The sequence below is a fragment of the Cydia amplana genome, chromosome 6 (genome assembly GCF_948474715.1).
Source record: "Cydia amplana chromosome 6, ilCydAmpl1.1, whole genome shotgun sequence".
Classification (NCBI taxonomy): Eukaryota; Metazoa; Arthropoda; class Insecta; order Lepidoptera; family Tortricidae; genus Cydia; species Cydia amplana.
The window spans coordinates 8418323-8441730 of record NC_086074.1 but is presented as its reverse complement, the minus strand read 5'-3'; the positions used below and the strand labels follow the sequence as shown (position 1 = coordinate 8441730).

At 37.9% G+C, this 23408-nt stretch overlaps 1 protein-coding gene across 4 annotated transcripts in view; it reads left to right on the top strand.

The window, feature by feature from the left end:
* Positions 1 to 23408, top strand: part of LOC134648752 (Ca(2+)/calmodulin-responsive adenylate cyclase-like) — a 104906-nt gene that overhangs the window by 36625 nt on the left and 44873 nt on the right. For all 4 annotated transcript variants that reach the window (XM_063503273.1, XM_063503272.1, XM_063503271.1 and 1 more), the window contains exons 4-5: positions 6760 to 6909; positions 10204 to 10322. In XM_063503273.1, the coding sequence (XP_063359343.1) occupies positions 6760 to 6909; positions 10204 to 10322 (269 nt within the window). The remainder of the gene's footprint in view (positions 1 to 6759; positions 6910 to 10203; positions 10323 to 23408) is intronic.

The following is a 23408-nucleotide window of genomic DNA, read 5'->3' as shown; positions in this document are numbered from 1 at the left end:
CCCGCTCTCTTTTATATTCCACTTATCGCCGGATGGCAGTGAGGTCTCATTTTCGATAGAAGAAAAATGTTCCTATTTTCGTGCAACATATCAGACAGTTCAAGTCGTTTACAGTTATCTTGATTTACATTTAAACTTACAATAATTCGTTTGCAGATGGAGTATGTATGTTATCCACGATCAATCTCGATTTAGGTATATTGGCCATATTATGGAGCATTAATCAAAGTAACATCTGGTTAGCATAAACTGTTCGGGCGCTTTCATTACTGCAGCAGACGCATACATACACACGCGCGTGGTCGAGGGAAAATTTATTTCTCACCAGGAATGGTCGGTAACTTTTAACAACTTCCTTTGAGAAGTGAAGCCGGAAGAATTTCTCCGTTGAATGATCGATTTCAACTGGTTGGGTTATCGTATAAATAACATTTCTAAAGAAGAGGTCATGGACTTTAACTAGTAGTTTTGTAGATTCTGGGCATTTTGGGTTCTACTCTACACTACCATTTCAAATGTAATAGGTACTTTAGTGTTCCTAAACATTTTTTTTATACGTAATTTTTAGAAATATTCACACCGATTCGCATAATTAATTTTTAAATATGAAAGGAATTAATGCGTACATCGATCAATGTACATATATCGATAAGGAAAACTAGGGAACTATATAAGGACCAACCTACTACAAATCTAATGTAAATACAAATACAAATGTAATTTATAGATACATTCAGTGACACATTACAGTAACAGTTTACTTTTATTATACTTACAAATGTAATGACACACGGTAAGGACATGTTATGTCAAGAAACTAGTATTCACAAGTGAATCTCAAATCATCTCGAGATACACATCTCTCCAATTATAGGGCGAGCGTATACATAATATAATAGGCTCGTATGGCAATATTGGCAATACAGGTCCGAAAGCAAAAACTGATGGTGCAGTGTTGCGTTTATGTGTCAGGAGCACTTACTTACTGGTATACCGGTTCTCCAGAACGCTTACCGAGGCCGCTGTGAACTGATTTTATCATTATGTCATAAACAAATGTTCTCTGCTGCTTACATTTTAGGAACCATGACGACCTTTGCTCGCGTTTCGCGACGTAAATATTCCATTAATGTCAATTATGGCAGATTTTATCTATGTTTACTATTTGATTTAATAGAGGAATGTATTTAATGGTTATGTTATAACGTTTTTTTTTTTAGAAATAACTTGTGTTCATACTATACATTCAGTTGTCAAAATGCATTTTGTGTTATGTTATGTTTTACTACCATAAGCCCTACTATAAGCAATATCTGCGTTATCAAAATTTCGAAATGAACTTAATGTATTTCTATCATTAAGCTTGACTTTAGCCAGCTTTCCATAGTAAGGCAGCGTAGGCGGTCACCATTTGTCTTGATCGCTTTCATTTTTAGTAGATATTAAGTGGAATATAACTATAAGTGTAAGGCCTGAGTGGACGCTCGAAGCGGAGCGTTCGGCGGGGCGTGCAGCGTGGCGTCGAGCTCCCAAGGGATTTGAGCAGCGTGCACTAAGGCCGCTCCTATACGCTTGCATTTGTTTAACATGTACGCCGCACGCCCCGCCCCGCTGCACGCCCAACTTGAGCGTCCACTCAGCTAGGCCTTACACTTACACTTAGTGTAAGGCCTGAGTGGACGCTCGAAGCGGAGCGTTCGGCGGGGCGTGCAGCGTGGCGTCGGGCTCACAAGTGATGTGAGCAGCGTGCACTAAGGCCGCTCCTATACGCTTGCATTTGTTTGACATGCACGCCGTACGCCCCGCCCCGCTGCACGCCCAACATGAGCGTCCACTCAGGCCTTACACTAACAGAACTTTCATCATTATTTTAACGCCACGACAATAAAAAGCAAACTACTTACAGTGAGCACCCGTATATAAATGCTAAAAAGCATTATCTTCCACACGCTCTGAAATGAATAAGTTAATGAGATTCTATCTCGTGTGAGACGCACATAAATTAAAGACCTTTTACCGCAAAGGCAGGAGTCAAAACGGATTACGCGATAGAAGCATTCTGATTCTGACATGAGTTTCTTGCTCTTCCATATCCCATAATAATACACGACGCGTGTGAAAATTATTCAAACTTGGTCGTTATTTACCCGCCGAAGGGTCGTCAAAGGTCTCTACGGTATTGCTCAGCGATGAATAATGTCTCCTATACATGTTTATTACACAATTTATTTTCTGAATGTATTTTTTCGCTCGACTACTTGTTATTCATCAGTTGCTAACGGTTAGGGGCGTCGTGCGAGTAAATTTTAGGAGTTGGACTGTGTATTCTATTTAAAAGCGATTGTTACATTTGTTACTAAACAATGTGGCACTTTGTGTAAGGAAAAGCTTTGTATTTTTATTGGAAACATTGAATACAACACGTTCTCTACCGATGAATCCTCATAGACATGGAAACAGTATTCGCTTCTGAATATTTTACATATTCTTCAAATATTCACTCACTAGTCTGATCGAATGGCGGATATTTCAATACGATTTTATATCATCTTTTGAAAATATTGAAAATCTATTCACTAGCGCGCTTCAGCTGATACCGGATTGCCGAGCGCGGATAAAATAGGGTGCTGTTTATTTTTATAGCAATGTGTATTGATTTAATAATGAGGAACTATGAGGAGTAATGCCTATTGATTAGTTTTTAATGAAACTTCATATTTACACATACAGCAGGGCTTGGAAAATTACTAACATCAGACGAGGTGCAAACTCAAGCGCTCCAACTAAGAATTACAAATACCTCTTTGCGTCAGGAAAATATATTGCACAATGTATTTCGTAATTCTGCTGGGGAAAATCTATTATTATTATTATCGTATGGCTTTATCGATGACGAAGAAATACAAAAATCATATTTACAACTTTGTAGTACGTCTATAGTTTAAGGTCTAAGTTTGATAGCCAATCCCTGGCATCCGAAAATCTATGTTTACATTTTTGTCGTTAAGTTTTGAAGAATAGAGTTTTATACATTAATATGGATACCTATATAAAAATTATGAAAATGTTGTTCTGATTATTCTATCCTGACCTGATAGACGCGGACTGAATCCGTAATTCTTCCGAGTTGTAAAACAACATTGTCGGGCCCCTCGACAACTTTGCGACAGTTGTCACAAGCGTGCAACTTCACAATTGCTTGTTCTTCATAATTCGCTCTCCCAAATTAGACAACCCGTTAGTTGCCACCTGTTCTCTATCGTCAAGTACATCAGAAAGTTAGCACATGTTTGCTTAGACGTGACAATCGGCATCCATTACACCCATCTGTAATGTGGCAATAGGAAGATTTGATCGATAGTTATTAAGGCGCTAATGCAAAATCATCCTTATTGATAAATGACAAAGTGGTATCTTTTGCCGGAGAGTCACTCATTCATGTAGCTTACTCGGCTATGTTGTTTCAATAAAGAAGCCTGTTCATTTAAGGCGATAAAGCCGCTATTTTATTGTGTTTAATTTAGTTGGCGTCTCCGGGATCAGAGAGGAGAAAATAATACAAACATGCAAACTTGCGTTTGTCACCACAGTAGAAAACACTATAGAGCCGTTTTAGTCCCATATACCTATATGTATATATGTAGGTATTTTGCATGGTTTTTTGAAGCTTGTTTGCTTGTTTAGCCACAGAATAACTAATAGTACTACCGTACAGAAAATTCACTCCTTCACAAAAGTCAGATTTAGGTATAAAATTACACCTATATCGCCGCCTGCAAGCAAAATTGAAACTTAAAACCGCGCACGAACCATGAATCTCCTTTGCGCGTCGCAGTTTTGTGACCGAGCTGTGAGTGTCGGAACGGGGTTATCACTTGACAAGTTTTTTTTTATACCTAGTCTATATTTGGTAGACTAAAATTACATTTCATAGTATGAACATCATGTGTCATTTCATACTATGAAATGTCATTTTAGTCTACCGAATAAAAAATAGACTTTATACCCATTGATTTATTATTTTTAAGATAAATATGTAGGAATTACAAACGTTGATTATGTAAACATACATTTTTTATCCGGAGATAGTATGTCTGTTTCTCACGGAAGTAAGTTTCGAAGCCATTGTGTATTTTCAATTTTGCGCGAGCGCCACGTGACACGACTATCGTGCACGCCGAGCGGCAGCCCACTGCCATACGCCTGTCCGATGGGCGCGCCGGCTAAATGTACCTAAACTGCGGAGTGACACCCCCCTGGTTTAGCTTAATTTTACGTTTTTATTTTATTTCACTATAACTTTGTATGAGATTAGGAATCTTTATTAAATGCTTGTCTCTGATAGGATTTAGAGCGTCAGAGGGTCAGTAGAGTATAAACTGACTGGTATACAAGCGGTGACACTCTGACACTAGCAGTGACAGCTGTGAGGGCGACTCGGACGCGGGCGGCCGGTTATCAATTTGCATAGTCCAGATAACAACAGTGTACACAATAACTGACACATTACCTTCTGTTTGCTTATCAATAGCGATAATCAATTATATTATTGATATGTACATAATACTCAGTTAACAACTTAGTGGACCACCGGGCAATGCATTACGCAGAGCAAGATAAGCGGCTTGAATTAATTGAAATGTAACATGAATACGTTAAACCAATTAAATTAATAACACGGGCTCTTGAATAAATACAATGTTACATTTAAATAATTTTATATGGAGAGGGGGCACTTTAATTCATTAACGTAATTACCTAATCTAGGCGTTATGTCACTCCGAGTTATCATTACACACCTTTATGCCAGCAGTATGAATGTCCTTTTCAATTGAAGGGATGTTTACAAAAACAACATAACTGCTTAGAGCGGTTGACACTTTTTTAAGAACATTGTTAATCGTTTCAGGTGTCAACCAGTGTAGTCAGTTATGTAGTTTTTGTAAACATCCCTTCATTGTATTAACGAAATTTAATCAAATGTACCTACATTTGATTAAAAACATTTGATTGTTGTATATACCTATATAGGCGCTTAATTACAGTAATGAGATTTCACAAGTGGCTCGCTCATTTGCTGAGCTTTTTGTTTTAAAATTCAACGGCAATGCCAACACGGGCCCGTCGACCCCTCGGCGGCTAGTACCTATTCAATTTAAAAAAGCTGTATGTACGTGGATCTAATGAACCCTTACTGTTTTCATTGCGCTTGCCGCCGAGTGTTAGTGTTGCTTCAAAAGGTGCGTATCGCCCTGTGCTTCATTTAGTGGGTCGTTTCGAGTTCACCGCAAAACGAAACGTAACGGCTTCTTTTGTCAATAAACTGTTTTTAAAGTCTAATTTGACGGTTTTCCGTTTCAGTTGGAAAGCGTAATGCGATTCGTAGACGAAAATAGCTTGCCATTTCTGAAACGTTGTTTGTCGTTCTAAAATGAAACTGTTTCTCAGTTGCTTCCATAGAAAAATATTTGCGCCCGGTAAGGGAAAAATTGTTCAATTGAATTTTGGATTAATTTGTGCCACAGGTTTGTTTATACGCTCCATAAGTGTTTGAATTAAATCCTTTATGCTCCAGTGTTTGTCTCTCTTTGAGTGTATCGATCGAAACTTCAACGGAAAGTAAGCTAGAGCCACGTATGACATATTATTCGAAGCATTGATTGATAGCGTCCCATTTCCCGAACGATATTGTGTCGAGCCACCATTTGTAGAAAATCGTTTCGCGTCTCATCTAATAGCTTTTAATAAAAATATAGAGAGTAATACAACTAATAAGAAAAACGTTTCAAGAAAATTCAGTCAGGATAAGTAGTCTCTTAACAAGCGTAGCCCGACTTAGCCGAAGCTTCTTTGGTTATTAAACTGTTATTAAAGTTTAGTTATGCGCTGGGGAGTTTTCGTATAAGGAAGACGATATGATTACGAACTTACATCAAGTCAAGTGCCATTGTTTGACGCAAGGAAACGATTTCCAAACATAATTTACTGAACGAAATTGCTTGTCTTTAATCTTAAACCCCGCTAAATTGTTTCACTTGTTTCGATCTAGTTACATACATTGTCTCGTTCCTTAATTCCGGCTTTGTTCGCGATAATCAGCCTATTAGGTATTCTAAAGAGCGCAGCTAACATTTGTAAAGTTTTTAATAATCTCTTTTTTGCTTTAAGTAAATACCTACGGAATAGAACACCAAAATAAAATTCTTAAGGCTGCGGCAGCCTAGCCAGCTTTAGAAATACGCATAACAAAGCGAGCACGTACTTCACGTAGGTAACTAAGTTTCATTGTCGTTCGTCTCAGAAACATCCCCTGTCGTACCCTACATGTCAGTGAATGCCTGTTTCAAGTGAGCAAAATAGCGAAGGACAAATTTCTTGTTTAAAACTTAAACTTATCAGTTGAACGGTCGAGTTCAGACACATTTTCACAAGCCAACGTACCAAAAATATATTTACACAACCTTATTGTCGGTGTTTTAGTGTAAGGCCTGAGTGGACGCTCGAAGCGGAGCGTTCGGCGGCGCGTGCAGCGTGTCGTCGGGCTAACAAGTGATTTGAGCAGCGTACACTAAGGTCGCTCCTATACGTTTGCATTTGTTTAACATGCACGCCCCGCCCCGCTGCACGCCCAACTCGAGCGTCCACTCGGGCCTTACACTTAGAGTGGTTAGAGTCGTAGAGGCGTGTAAATATATTTTTGAAACGCTGGTTTGTAAAGATGTTTGTGAACTCGACTGAACAGCATTTGTTTTTGTGCAGATGGTGGGTAACGTGGTGGTGTTCGTGTGCGTCAATATAGTGGGCGCTCTGATGCATTCGCTCATGGAGACTGCGCAGCGGCGCGCGTTCCTCGACACTCGAAACTGCATCGCGGCACGGCTCGACATGGAGGATGAGAACGAGAAACTGGTAAGAAATACTAACGGGCTACCCCGCTGATTGACTCACTTATGGCCATTATCACAATGGTGTGCGTTTCTCAACGCGTGGAACATCGCGGCGCGGCTTGGCAAGGACGGTGAGGAGTTGAGGACGAGAAACAACCACAAATGAAATAACCACTTACACGACATGGTGTCGCGCTAAAGGCTTCGTCACACAGGCGCGTTTTCCGGGCGGGGCGTGAGCGGGGCGCGCCGCTTTTACATATAAAACGCTCACGCCCCGCCCGGAAAACGCGCCAGTGTGACGAAGCCCAAATGAAATTGCTCATGGAGACACGACAGCGGCACGAGGGCGGCACGACCACACAAGAAGACATCCTAATCTAAACCACAGATACAAAACTCGAAACCACTTTCGGAAACAGGATGTCAGGCAGTTTGATAGCACTATTGTCATGTTCTATGACACAATTAGGCCATGTTTATGTGACAGGATGCACGATATCCAAATGTTATTACAATAGCATCGGAAGCAAAACTTAAACAATTGAAATTTATCGACACATCAATAGCAAATAAAGATTTTATCGCACACTGAATTTAGACATCACTAAATAGCCAGTGTTCGATAAATCTAAGGATCTATTACACGTTGATTCCCTCATTTAACATACAAATTACATCTCCGGCCGTGCCGCGGATACTAAATAACGGTTCACATTTACTGATCTACTTTTATGGACAACCGGTGCATTTCAATCTGATTGCAATGTCTATGTCTCCATCATCTAAAAGAGGACACTTCTTTAGCAAGGCTTTAAAATGTGCTACAATCATGAGCATCCACAATTCTACATCATAAGATGTTCTAGTGTTTTTACAAAATTTGTATTAGCATTTGGTTGGAAAGCGTATAGATCAATGATATTCAAAATCCGAAATCTGGCTCGTACACGGGAACTTTTCGAGCCTCGCGATATTTGATATTTTTCGAAAGCTCTACGGCGGAGGAAAACTTTGTGAGAAACCCGACTAATTCCAACAAAGGTTGGATTTCCCTTAGGATTGAATTGTCGCATATCAGTCGCTTCCTTAAAAATGCCTACGCCCAATCATGGAATTCGTTAGAAGAGCAAAATAAGCGCGTTTAATCTTCGAGACGGTTTTTAACTGGCCGAGATTATGGAATCAACCGATAGGGACATCTGGTAGCTCGGCAAATATATTGTAGACTTCCTTAAGGCTTCCTTAGACCGAAGCACGTTGTGAAGTTTGCATATGAAGAGACTCTTGTAAGTTACATTTGTGTATTTTGAATAAAATCTGATCGCCTGGTTTCTTAATGTGGTGTGCTAAAACCTGGATCAAGATCGCTTCATAGTGGTCCACGATTCGTCGCGCCATGCTAGACGTACTTATTAGCTCTTCATGTTTAGGTATCGCCTTAGTTAGGCCCACTTGCACCATCCCACTAACCCGGGGCTAAGCGGTTAAACCGTTAACCCAGTGTCAAATTGTACTGGTAACCATGGTAACCGGTTAACCTCGGGTTAGGGGAAAGTGGGCCTTAGTGGCTCATGAAACGTCAGATAAAATAGCCAAATTGCAGTGTAATCGTCGAGCTGAGACGGTTTTTAATTGGTTTATGGAATGTAGGGACATCTGGCACCGCGCCAAATCCCTTGTAGCTTCCTCAGAGCACGTTATGAAGTTTACTAATGCAGAAACCGTTGTAGTCGCGCTCGTGATTCAAATGTTCAATAAGTGTTGCACAACATCTGCACTAATTTCTGCATAACTGCGTAAAAATAATAACAAACCGAAGTGCAAATAATTCGTCAGTATAAACTATTATTACTATATTATACTAACGGATGTTTTCACGGGTTTATCGCAAATTATTTTATAAACCTTCATTCCAACCTCTCGACGCTGGTTTCACTGGTCATATGTTAAGTTTTTCGCCACCAAACCAGCCTTAAAATCGAAAGCAAAGGTAAACAAACAAAAATATATAAAAAAGACTAGTAATTATACGTAAACAACCTACATACATTTTCTAAACTAGGGGCCCACTGATTAACAGTCCGCCGGACGGTATCGGCTTGTCAGTTAGAACAAAAATTTGACAGTTCCGAACAACTGACAGGCCGATACCATCCGGCGGACTGTTAGTCAGTGGGCCCCTTACCCTCCGTCTTAAAAACAAGACGGAAAATCATTGTTTATAACTACCTACGTGTAATAAATACCTAACAAAAATATTTGACAACCAGCCAACGCGATGAATGTTTGACGACCCACTACATCAATCAAAACGTTTTGAGCGTTTCGAATCGTAGAACACGATATTTGTAGGGCTATTGAGATTCAAAGTTTGACATTTAAAACTTACAATGGCAACGTTGTAGGCCGCCGTCGCTTGTTTTAGCTCTTCGCGTATAACACGGATTTACTGGCACGATCAATCTTGATACTTGGAAAACGTTGTAGTCCCTTATTATTCGGTATACGAAACTTTTCCTTTTAACGCTGCGCTGTTGCTCTATTTATTTCTGTTGTTTACTAAGTAATTCCTACTACTTTCACTACTATGTAGTGTTTCAGGTCCCAGTTAGGTATATCGGTCCCAGAAAAAAATATTACGACCGGAACTCCAACATATTTGTAGGGATAGAAGGAGTGAAAGTTTAGCGAGTCGTTTCATTCTTATTCATACTTCCAGTTTCTGAATACTCGTAAAATTCGTCATTCTACAATTACATTTTTAATACTAATTATTAAAATATGTGATAGGAGTTATTGAACTTTTTTCAATGTAATTCAATGTCAAAATAAACTATGTACTTAGGTCCCTCCATCACCTACAAATAGCCCAGCGTAAAACCACGGTAATGCCATTTACAAGTACTTTACTAGCATTGGACTTCTTTAGTAATGACATTTCAGAATAATAACTACATGAAAAATTAGCAGATACCTACCTATGTACAGTGAGCTGTGAAGTTGCATGGAGAAATTATGAATGTATTCATTGATAATACCGCCATGCACTTTTGCGGCTGATGGTATATTATGAAGTAACGAGGTTAAGGGCTCATTTAGACGGCGCACGAACTCTTAATACGATTTTAGTTACATTGCGGACCATTGAGGTCAACAATTCAGCCGACCGATCAAATAACGCAATGTAATGAAACTCGCATGCGAGTTCTCGCATCGTCTAAATGAGCCCTAATTGTGGGTCCACGTCAAGCAAACAAATGCAACGTCACGATTTACAATTGCAACCATCATTAAGCCATTATTTTGTCACCAGGAACGATTACTGCTGTCAGTGCTGCCACAACACGTCGCTATGGAAATGAAGAACGACATCATATCGCCGGTGGAGGGCCAGTTCCACAAGATCTACATACAAAAGCACGAACAAGTCAGGTTAGTATTGTTAAACACACAGCCAGCCAAGCGAATGCAACCTTTATTACGTTTTATGAAGTCTTTATTTGCTTTAAAAAATAAGTTGTATAAGTACAATATACTACACGTGGGCGTAATAGTAACAAATAAGCTACAAATTCCAATGTAAATTATGTGAGTTGCTATTTAAAGAAATGTTTATAAATTATTAGAAGACAGTGAGTGATATGAAAATTAGAGTACCGTGACTGAAGTTACAATCAACATCTTCGTGGGCGCAAATGTGTACTAATACATTATTTATATTATTCAGATCTTATATTTAAATGGCTACAATGTATTATCTTCGTACGATTTGCTTGCCAAATTTACATTCTCACTTTCTTTCATTTCTCATTTTCATTCATTTATACTTAGGCAGTTGCTCCACGGAAGTCAATTCTAGCGTCAGCGTTATTGTTTGACAATAGCGAATTTAACGATGTTTCAAGTACACTATTATTTAATGTGGACTGCACCGCAGGTGATAGCTACGTCTCCGCTGCATTTGACATGGAAACTGAGGTGACCTTAGTCCTGGGTTGGACACCATAAGTACCACAACTAAAGCTTTAAAAAATGTACATGCGGTAGAAACGTTTAGTTACACTTTTACTATTTTAACGTTATAAATATGAGTTATTTTCCATATCTAATACAGTACGCATAACCTGACATTAATAGTACCTACCGAAATAACGTATCTACACACAATATCCCTATATTTAGCTTCTAAGGTCACCTAAAATAGGTAATCCGCATAGGCTCGAATCAAATTCTAGAAACCGCTTTCGATAACAATGTAGGTATACAGTAATGCGAATACCTAATAATTCTAGCTATTGACTAGGTACAGTAGGTGCCGCGTTCTAGTAACAGAGGATGTTGCATTTACGCATCAAGGAAAGTAAACAGCCGAAACGTAAACTTTGATGCGTTTTTGCACGAGCCATCAATTCTACTGCTAAACATTGTAATCGATTGTAAGGAGTACGAGAAAATGAGTCACGATTTCGAGAATTTATGAAACTAAAGAGAATTCTGGAAACAAAGCACGTATTGAGTTTTACTTGGTTTGGATCCTGAACGGACGACTGGGCACTTATTTGCGCAGACAGTGGCTGGCTTGGCAAGGGTTTGACAGATATTGGACGAAGCAACTGCACAGAATTTCCGTAATTGTATGTAAAGCACCAAAGTTATTATACAGGGCAGAAAAACTGTTTAATCAGTTCTTATAGAGAAATTTTCGAATTATACTTATTTACTCGTAAAGTATAGTTTGTTGGAACAATGATATAATATTGTTTCTAACTTAATCCTAGTATAAGTAATAGGAAGGTTACCACATCAAAACTTCAAAACTGAGAATTTAACTCAACCATCCTAATATAGTAAAATGTAATTGTTACAACAATCAAAACAAATTGTCAGGTTTCGACATTTTAGTTTTACTTACTCTAAAGGAGTCGGAAAGTAGTAGTCACAGAATAAGTAATAGTAACATAGTCTCAAAATCGACGCTAAGGTTCCGTACTTATAACCTCAAATGGATATAATTTTAGGCAGTCGATAATTCAAATTATACGAATATTGCCGTTATTATACGAATAACTATTTCGGAAGACTGTGAACTTGGCAATCTACGTCTAATTAGGTAATATCACATGTATTTACATCTTTCCAATTATAGCAATCCGTTGTAGCATTTGTAGGGCTTGAGGCAATTACGTCCGTCTACAATTCGTCTATTACGCCGGCGTCAATAGTAGTTACGTGTCGTACAGCACCTACTTTGCAATTTATTGGCAGTAGAGTATCTTGAACGCTGCAGTTTTGGCCGCCGCCCAAATTGAACTGAGAACGGTCCCCTTCAATTGAATAGACACTAGACTTATGGTGTAAAGTAAAAGGAGCTAAGGCGTCATGCGAGGGCTTGATTCAAACATTAAGTATTTGTCATAATATCGATTGTAGAAATTTAATTTCTTATTCGGAACTTATTAAACTTTAGGACTGGGATATTTACCATCAGCTTTACGGTGACAAAAAAATTGCTCCTACAACCCAGGTCAATTTGGACATAGGTGAAAAAACTAGTGGCTATTACGAAAATTCTTGGTGCATATTATTATTTAGTCGAGCGTCTGGTCGAACTCGGGTGTCTTTACGTTGCAACCGGGTATTCCGGGTAAGCGCCAAGATAAGAACGACATTTACATCCCATTTACAACTTATGCCTTTACAACATTTTACTTTCCTTATGATATCGGATTACACACATCAGACTCATTTAATATACAGGCCTGACTGTTTTGGTTCGTTAGCAATGAAAGCTTACTTAGTTCCTACCAGTTTTGGCAAGCCGCCGCGCCCACGCAAGTCTTTAAAATATGATGCTTACCTGCCCGTTAATAATGTTGACCATATTTACGTTTCAGATAATTGGTTTGTTTTGTAAATATTTAAATTATAACCAATAAATTATGTTACAATTGAGTTTTTATTCTTACAATTTAAAAAATGGCAAATGTACGAATGATAAATCATTGGCATTTGGCATAAAAGTACTTACTAAATGTATAAAGATACGATTTTTAACTTAAAATTGGCACTAAAAGCTTCATATAGGTAAATAGCTACTTTATGTAACCTCTACACAAAGTGTTGTGATGTGCAATAATATAAGTACCAGTGGCGGCGCGTTCATAAAAGCCGATTCCCACCGGCTTGCCTGCTTAGGGCTTCCAATACCGGGATCCCGGTATTTCGGGATCCCGGGATCCTGTCTTTTTAAACGCATTTTTCAATACCGGTATTTTTAAAGGCAATACCGGGATCCCGGTATTTTAAAAAATGAGGGAAATGTGCAGTATAAACCCTTTAAATCCATTATATTCGGCTGTATCAAAAAGCTTACTAAACGTCAGACACATCTAGAGTTAGACCAAGAAAAGTCTGCACCAATTTTGATAGCACGCGCAGTGCAAGTGTTATATTAAACGTCAAACTTCTGTGAAATTATGACGTACAAATAACACTTGCACTGCGTACTGCGTATGCTATCAAAATCGTTGCAGACTTTACTTGGTCTAACTCTAACTGGTCTCTAGCCCGCATTTTATTATTGAAACAAGATCGTTGCCTAATGCGTCAAATAAATATTTGGTGGTTGGTGATGGATGAATCCTGAAGTTATGTGAGTGATGAATATGATGATAGTGACATTAACATTAACATCATTTGTTCTTATAATTTTATCAAATAATAAAACGAAAGAGCAAGGATAACTATAATAATGGCAAACCAATTTGATGGAAATTTGAAAAAAAAATGTCTGGTTGGTTAAGTTGGACTACAAATGTGACTGGTGAGGTGAAGTCAACAAATTGGATCAAATTATTGCCAACCTGGAGTGCATTGATTGCAGCATTGATTGTTTATTGTTGTAATAGCTTTTAGGACATATCTGGTATTCCAGTGAGCCTTTCTAATTCCCCTTTTTAATAAAACTATATATTTTTAAGCGATTCATATCCAATACCGGGATCCCGGGATCCCGGTATTGATGAAGACAGTTTCGGTATTAATACCGGTATTGTGAGAAGTCCGGTATTTGGAAGCCCTATGCCTGCTTGGACGTTTGAGCAGAGTTGTAAAGGAAATATGTAATCCAAATTGCCTATGGATATGTGCTTGACGCGCCGCCATTGATAGTTACCTACATATCCTCTCATGCGGCGGCTTAACTTAATGTTATTTCTTGTGATTTCGTGCCGATAGCAAGGGAACGGCGCCAAAAGCCATCAGCCCAACATTGAGGTTACCCGCCGTTTCCCGAACTAATTGTGCTGTACGAGTATTATCGGCGGCAGCCACTATAAGCGATGTGCTAGTTAAGATTACCCTTATCTACCACTAATTACTTGTCACTTGATAAACACCACTCGTGTGTTCTTTTATGGGGATATTATGGTTCAGTTCAATGCATATTTTTCATGCAGATCGGTCCATCGAAGCTGACGTGATTGAAATGAATAAGAAACGGATGACATGTATGGGCAGTATGGGTCACACACGGAAAAAAGTTGCCCCTTCCGTTTCCTAAAGATTACCACGCTGGAAAACAGTATCCGGTTGTTTTTCATTTCATCATCAGAGTTTTTTTTTATTATTATTATTTAGAAAACCAAACAGTCACATAAACATATCAAAAATACAATACAAAAGATGTACTGCAACAAAAGGTACAATAAAAAAGCGGCCAAGTGCGAGTCGGACTCGCCCATGAAGGGTTCCGTGTTTAGGCGATTTATGACGTATAAAAAAAACTACTTACTAGATCTCGTTCAAACCAATTTTCGGTGGAAGTTTACATGGTAATGTACATCATATATTTTTTTTAGTTTTATCATTCTCTTAATTTAGAAGTTACAGGGGGGGACACACATTTTACCACTTTGAAAGTGTCTCTCGCGCAAACTATTCAGTTTAGAAAAAAATGATATTAGAAACCTCAATATCATTTTTGAAGACCTATCCATAGATACCCCACACGTATGGGTTTGATGAAAAAAAATTTTTTGAGTTTCAGTTCGAAGTATGGGGAACCCCAAAAATTCATTGTTTTTTTTTTCTATTTTTGTGTGAAAATCTTAATGCGGTTTACAGAATACATCTACTTACCAAGTTTCAACAGTATAGTTCTTATAGTTTCGGAGAAAAGTGGCTGTGACATACGGACGGACAGACAGACGGACAGACGGACAGACAGACAGACATGACGAATCTATAAGGGTTCCGTTTTTTGCCATTTGGCTACGGAACCCTAAAAAGACCTGGAGGTTCATAAATTATAAATTATGTTAACTGTGTAAGTACAATTATAACTACTTATTACAGAGTTATGGGGTTGTGGCATTGGCGTTCAGGCGTCCTACCAATACATAACCTTTTGTTACTTTTCGATAAATTTTTGCCATTTCAGCTTTGGTCTTACTGTTCTCTAAGGGTAAAAACCGCGATACGCGTTGTCTAAACGTCTGTAAATAGAACAAAAACTATATGTACACAACTTGTCCGTTTATATGTTCCGGGTAGCGGCTGATCCAATGTTAACGAACCTTGGGTGAGTTTGGCAAGCGACAGCGACCAGCGTCCATCATAATACATTACATAGCACTCGTATTTCGTGATTTCCATTTAGCAGCCGGGCCATATGTTCCGAGGTGACGGACGTTATTAAAAACATAGAAATGCTAATATTATTGCTATAAGAATAGCTTTCTTTTCTTTTTATACTCGGTTTTTAACCTACATTTTTTTATCTAAATGACGAAGTGGAGACTACCTAATGCCTTTTCATTGTACCTACGTATGTTTTTTTGTATGTTTATTTGTTTAAACATAATTGTATATGACAAATTATTAGCATCCTTACCATATATGATGACATACGAGACGCCCGCCCGTTAGATTCATTAAATTTGTCATTGTTCTCGACTTCTCAAATTAAATGTAGGTACCTACCTATTTTAACTTTGTAGGTTTACTTGAATTATGAATTTTCGTTCCCAATTGTGGTCGCGAACATAATTTTTCCATAAAAGGCAACAGATTTTTACATATTTAATTCTTTCCATTGTGACGGAAGATAGAAGGTATTTCAGAATATGTGACACTTTGCGGATAAAGCAAATATGTATAGAGGGATAGGGATCATTGACCCTCGTCGCCGCCCGACTTTCTGTCTTCCAAGAAATCCGACAAATGTCGAATTATCGGTCATAAATAGATCATTGACAGACTATTAGGTAAATTTGTTACACTTGACTTGTGTATCATAACACAGACGCAATTTGAAATAAATGTCACAGTTTGTCTTCGCTGTTCTTTCGCTTGCCCATTACTTACTTTAATGGGTATTGATCTTGGAACGGCGTGATTTTATTTTATATTTCCTTTTGAAGCTCTGAAATGTTTCGAATTATGTTTCCTACAGGTCGTTTGCAACAAACACCTACTTATTAGGAGCATATTTACCTAACGAATATTCAATCAATTAGTAAATCGTGCTTGGTTGTAACCCTCTCTTTAATCTTAAATTAAGTTAATTCTTTACAAGTAACCACATAGGCTGGTTGGATGCGACATATCTGTTAAAATATGATCTTGCATTTATTTTAGTTAATTAATTCTAGGTACCTATTACCTACTTCATGGATAATTGTACCGCTTGCGTGCTGTTTTTTGTTAGATCCACATTGTTAGTTAGATCCACTCTTCTCGTAAAAATGTCTCGTAAAATGTAAAAACGGTGTAATTAGACTTCGTTGATTGTCTTTTTATATTTTTACGGCTCTTTGTCCCATGGTTTATTTCAATAATACGAGTTTATAATGAGACCATAAAACTCTCTTGTAGTTATTTCTTAATTATGAGATCATTATTTCTTGAATGCGATGTATTTTACTTAAACTCTCGAAAATCCCATAAGTTGTCATCGTCGTCCTTGTAATCATGACTGTTTCGTCAATAAGTAAAATTTAATTTAGTATGGCGTAAAAGAGCCAGCACTAAGAAACACTGCAAATGCTTTTACAGTACATATGGGGCTACTTTTCCGCACTAGTGCGTAAAATAGCACTTTTCGTGCGTATGTCGAAACTTTAAAGTGCCATATGTACTGTAAAACGTTGTTCGATACACGTGCGAATAGGTAATTCGCAACTCGTGTCGATTTAAAACACTCCCTTCGGTCGTGTTTTAATTTATCGCCACTCGTTTCGAATTTCCTCTTTTTCGCACTTGTATCGAAAATAACTTTTTTTTTTTTTTCAAAATTATAAAGCATCTAATGTATAACATCGATTCAGCGCCAATCGCCTTCCGTTACCAATATCCCATAGGCCCAGAACAATTGAAAAAAATCTGAAAAACTCTTTGGCAGCCGCTTTCAAACGTACATTTGCCAAGAAAGTCGTAATACTTGACAAGTTGTTGTGAAGTTTCCTCGATGTTACTGCCAACTGATCGCCCGCGGAGAAATAGCGCGGGTGTGACGCAAATGGTAACAATTACAAATGTTGTTTCCAAAAATGCTTTCGTATGATTTCCTAAGTTCACATGACAACAGACATCCCCTTTAAGTTATAAATCCCCTATATAATTATAGTTATAGTTACGTTAATTATAGGTATATTTTGCAATATTTACATAGAGTAGATACTAAAAAAACTGACAGTTAATCCGCTTTGTAGTGATGGATAATGTCATTTTGCAACGTTCTGATTTCGACAGTGATGTGTGTGATTCAAAGATATGTGCTGCGCCTTCTCAAACGCCTGCTGAATCACGGCGCGTATTTAGCGTCGGCTCTATTTGCTCACTAGTTCACTACATTGTTTAGAGGTGATGCGATGGGATGATACACCGGAAAACCTTATTGTCACTGCATAAACAATACCATGCATACCATGGCATAAATTAATTAGGTTTACGCACGCTAATCCTTTATGATCTAATGTTAAGATGTAATTGTTTAATATCTACATGAATAATGATTCTTCTTGAGTTGCCAAGTACAATAATCAAACACACTGTGTAAAGGATGACTCGCGTTAGAACGGCCCGGGTCCGAGACGGGGCATCCGACACTTTGTTTTCTGCAGAAAGCATCACGTGATCTCAGGTCCCAGACCGTTCTAGCGTGAGTCATCCTTTATACCGCGGTCCATTAGAATAGTATATATTAGCGCTCATACATCAGGACGATATTTTATCAACTTATTTTTTTATTACATACCTACATATAAATATTATAATTAGGTAGGTACATTAATTACGTATGTCTAAGTAATGATTTGTTAAGCTAATTTGGGCACCCCGTTTGCACGACTGTCAAAACAGTAGGTACATTATTAAAATAAAAGTCGGGAAATAAGGGATTGCCGGGGCCGGGCAAAAGCGTTTGGTAATATGAGACCGGCAATCCCACTTTCATAAACACACGGGCAATATTGCATGTTTAAGAAAATTGAAAATGTCCTTGCCTGAAGCGCCCTTACATGGCGCTTAGTACATTCCACGAACTACTATTGATTTCGCACAATTTCTCATTCCCGGTCTTTCTGCGTATCTGTCAACGGCGTCTCGTTGCAAGCTTCATCGCGCGGCCGCAGCTCAAGTGCAACGATCCTTTGTTCCCAGTCTTGCCGCCTCCGTATCGGCGCGTGACAGGAATACAGCTTTAAATACCAAGGCTAATACCATTTTCCTTTTCCCTGTACATATCGGGTGCTGGCTAAAACAAATTAGACGAATACTTAAATTGACGCTTTGAAACATTATTAGGTATTCATAATTTATGCAACCACTAATATTATAATTTTACGATTTGAAAGTTAGGACTAGTTATGTGTAGCTACCCACGTGCCTTTTTTGTATTATGCATTAATAAATAGGTACTTATGTATAGACCATTCAAATTGTGTGTGGGAGTAGAGATGCGTGTTTACGGGACCGGTATCTATTTCTATTGGTAGGTACCTAATTGATATCTATACAGATGACAAACGGAACCTCTGGTTACATTTCGTAATTTTTGTTGTCCGTGCCTCCCACATTGTGCATTGTTTCCATCGTTAGGTAGGTATGCATAACTTCTGTGGTTTTTAAGTAGTTTTCGTCCAGTACCACATCGGTTTCTCGTTCCATGCAGACATCCTCAATTGGGTAAAAAAAAATACATGACTAGTGGGTCAGGTCATCAACTCATCACGGATCTGAAAATAAGATATATATATATATATATTGAAAAAAAAATCGAGGGATCCCTTCAAATATTATAGCCAAACTCGTGCATTCGCTCACGGAAAGTACTATATTAAGGTGTAGTGGAACTGCTGATGAAGACCATAAAATGATAGCATGTTAGACTGTTTTGGGAAGTTGGTTCTTTGTTTGTTAAAAACTATTTTATAATAAAAAAAATATCCAATGCAATCCTTATTATTGATCCAACGCTTTTATCGTGATAACAGACCGAAGGATAACACAATCTAGTTTTACAAGTAATATTCAAGTTTTAATAAGGAGTATGGATTGTTTACTGAAATTACTAACAGTAAGTAATATATGTACACTCATAGATTAAGTGAAGTGGCACTGCGAAATGTGAACGCTTAATAAATATTTATTCCGTTTGGAATGGAAATGCTACACCTGTGCAGTGTTTGGAACGTTTCCAAATTTATACCTACAGTTAAATAAACTATTTTGACTTGTTCTTACAGTATGTATAAACAACAATAGGGAGACCTACTGTATAGACTAAACTTGAGCAATGTTTTAACATCTAGAAACAGCATTTGATCGTATCACTCATTTGGTGAAGTTATGCTATAATACATACATAACATACACAGATATGTATGACGAAAATATATTATAACCTGAAGGGAACAACAATCAGTTTTTTATTGGCAACTTGTACGAGTTCCTGATCAAAATAGGATTATGAAGAAGAAAATATATCGTTTTAGTTTTCCGTGGATTTTGCACTACGAGTACCCACCTACGCCACTGTCTCTATGCGTTGTCTACATTACAAACAGGTTTCTTATCCTCGTTTGCGTTTAATAGCTCAGCCAATGATAATCACTTGCTTAATCTCACTAACTAGTATCGGGCAAACTTTACAAAGCGCAATCCTTACCTAACTAGACTATCGCAAAATAACCTTAAATATTATTTCAGAAGTTGGTTGCAATTTTTTTTTACATTGCTACGTTTTTTTGTAATAAACCTGTGTCTTAATATGACATAGGATTTGTTATAATTCCACCACGAGGAAGTTGTCAGTTTATGCTATCCTAATGAACTTTACTGCCCCTTATGATATTTACAATTGTAGGTAGTGTATGCTCAGTCAGCCTCATAAATCAAGTCAAGTGTATTGTGATTACATAATAGAGCCGTATATAGTCGATTGTGTCACAACCGTCAAACTTTAATGATAACTGATAAGTCATAGGTAATATCACATTAAAAGCGATGAGCATGTTTCTATCGTTACATATATGAATAATTTTCAACTTATCTAACATTAAAGCACAACAATTGTATATCTTTAAAAAACCCCTTTCATTTTTATTCAGTTAATATGTAATGGGAACTCGACCGCTAGAATGTCAGAATAATAACGGGTTGTTTCATCCGGGGACCCGCTATTTGCATAAGACGGAAAGAAAAAGATTTTCTTGTCAACTAGATAAAATGTAAAGGCCTCAACGCTGAATAATAAGGCATTTTTATATTCATCGATAATAACATGTCAATCAAGTGCTTCCGGCACGAAGTCAAGGTTGGAACAGAGGTTAGCGGCAGTGTGCCTTATCCATAAATTAATATATCGATAGTCAGAAGATGGCAGACACGTCCGGCAGGCCGACAGGCAACCCTCAGCCCGAAACGACTGTCACGTCATATTATCGGGGAGGGAAGCCCTCCACTGGCCATTATAGGCGCGTCAAATCGATGTGACTGATGTACCGCCCTTTGTTCATCATGTTACTAGACAGGCTAATCTATCACAAGCTTGTTTAGAAGTGGACAGGTTTGTCCAAGTGCTCATACACAAGTTAAGCATACTTAGTACCATATCTTTATGACTTAAGAACTTAGGTTCGATCAATGCAATAGAATTACAAATTGAAGGTTAGCCATCACTTTCGTTTTGAAAATATACTTAGTGTCGTTTTTTTTTTCATAAACATGGAATGGAAATAGAAGTTGTTGTATGCCAAAGATAGATAAATACTGAGGGCACTGAGGCTCATAGTTTCCATACTCGTGTACCTACTGTTACGTTACGTCCATCTGCGACGCATATGGCCCTCAAGGTAAAGTGAGTAAACCCGAGCGACTCTATCTCTGGCTATCTGCCATATCTCAAAAATGTGACTGGTTCGACCAAATCGGGTATTGAAATAGATTCGACTAGACACCGTATTTGTGACGTTCTCCGAAATGGTACAGATATATGCTCTTATTAGTAGGTATTATTAAATAAAACATGTTATTGTTATGAGATCAATGTTGACAACACCATATTTAATTGTAATATAAAATTGCCGTAATAAGTGCACCCACTAATTGAATGAACTAAAAGCTTCATTAAAATGCAATTAACCAACCAATGTTGACATTCCATGCATGTGTCACAGTTGGGTAAGTGGGTGTAGAAAACCAATTTGAGTTGTATTTCTTTGCCCTACCAAAACACCTGGAAAACCTTTAGGTATGTTTGTGACCGACGTTTCAAAAAAACAGTCATTTTATTGTCAGTGTGTAACCTGAAAACGTCGACTATCGATAAAAATAGCAGACACTCATACAATATTCATTACAACTACATGTACGTTTTCCGTGTTTACGTTAAAGCTAATGTAATGTAATGTGTTTCAAAATATAAAAGTACATAGTTCTTTGATCTAGTAGTTCGACTACCGGCTGTAGTACAAAATATTGGGTCACTCCACGGTCACTCGATCAGTGGCGGAATGTCAAACTAATTCTGCATACTTTTCTTAGGATTAGTTGCTCAATTTTCTTAAAATATATAAACCAATCGCGATCAAGTTCTACAGACACCTCACCAATGCTACACACTGATTTAGTCATCTTGTGGTGGACGCATGAATATAATAGGTATGTGTTGAAAACTACTTCATTTTCAGCAGTAGGTACTTTAGTTAGATACTGCGATGAATGGTATATAATTATAAAAATATAAAGATTATGTAGTCTTGTTTTTTATTGTTCTATCCCAAAACATACTTAAAAATGTTATAGGTACTGGACCCCCACATAAGTGACATAACCGACCGCCACCGCAAATAAGAATTTCACGATTTCCCTCAATATATTGCGCAAGGAATTCTTTAGTTAGGATTTGGAACACAAAGGAAGTTTCACTGTAATACGAACCGAATTAGCTCCTTATACCTTTTTTTAGACATATTTATTTCAACCTCACGATTCATATCAAAACACCCACCTAAACTGAAAGATGCTTACAATCGAAGATCAGACAGTAGAGACGATAATATGTACTATAACTGTTTTCTACAAATTGTTTCATGCCAACACGTCACAAAGGTAAATTTTCCACGGCGAGTTAATAATATTAACAAATGGCTGTTGTTTCCATGACAGGTCAGTAAGCCTGGTTTCAGAATCTTATTATTCTAATGTAATTACCTTTCCGTGGACGGCTTGTGTGGTCGCCTAAAGGGTGCGGTGGGTGACGTCACGGGGTCGGTGTTGCCTCGGTGATCCGGTTAGTCTAAACGGATATTCCGCTGATAGGATTGTCTGACTGTCTGACTGCTGTCTGGGTGCATTTGGTGTACTTTGCAGCCGTAACGGCACACGAGGGAAGCACAGTTTCTAATGCATACAACAAAGAGTTTATCTAATCTCTATTTTAAATGATTGAGGTAGGTAGGTATCAAGTATCAACCCCGTTCTTAAATTTATTCTCGTAAAACAACTACTTAAAACTTAAATTCTTGTTGGAATATAGCTTAAAATGAAATGTAAACGATGTAGTTTAACGAAGCATACAATGAAGTTAAAGTTTTATGCCCCAGAAACTAGAGGTAAAGTTGAATTATAAAACTAAACACGCCTACGAAAAGTTCACTAACTATGAGTTCTGTTTTTAAATGTTCCTCTTGCGTCAATAGCAACTGGCAGGTATAAGTTTAATTACATTTACATACCTAATGCCGCACGTAGGCAAATCTTTTATATGTACGCCTCGCTATTCGACAATCAAGCTGATGGTGGAACAATTTAATATGCCACGCAAATAGCGTAGTTCTCTTGGTCTTTCTACTCACTTATGAATATATCTCAGAATAACTGGTGGGAATCAACGAACTCATATTACGTAAATGAGTTTTTGCGTGTCTCCGCGCAATTGTTGTTGCTCGGTCAATTATGAACAGTTTTTTCGGCGATACCTAACTGCCTACTGTTAGAGAGTTGCTCGCAATAAGC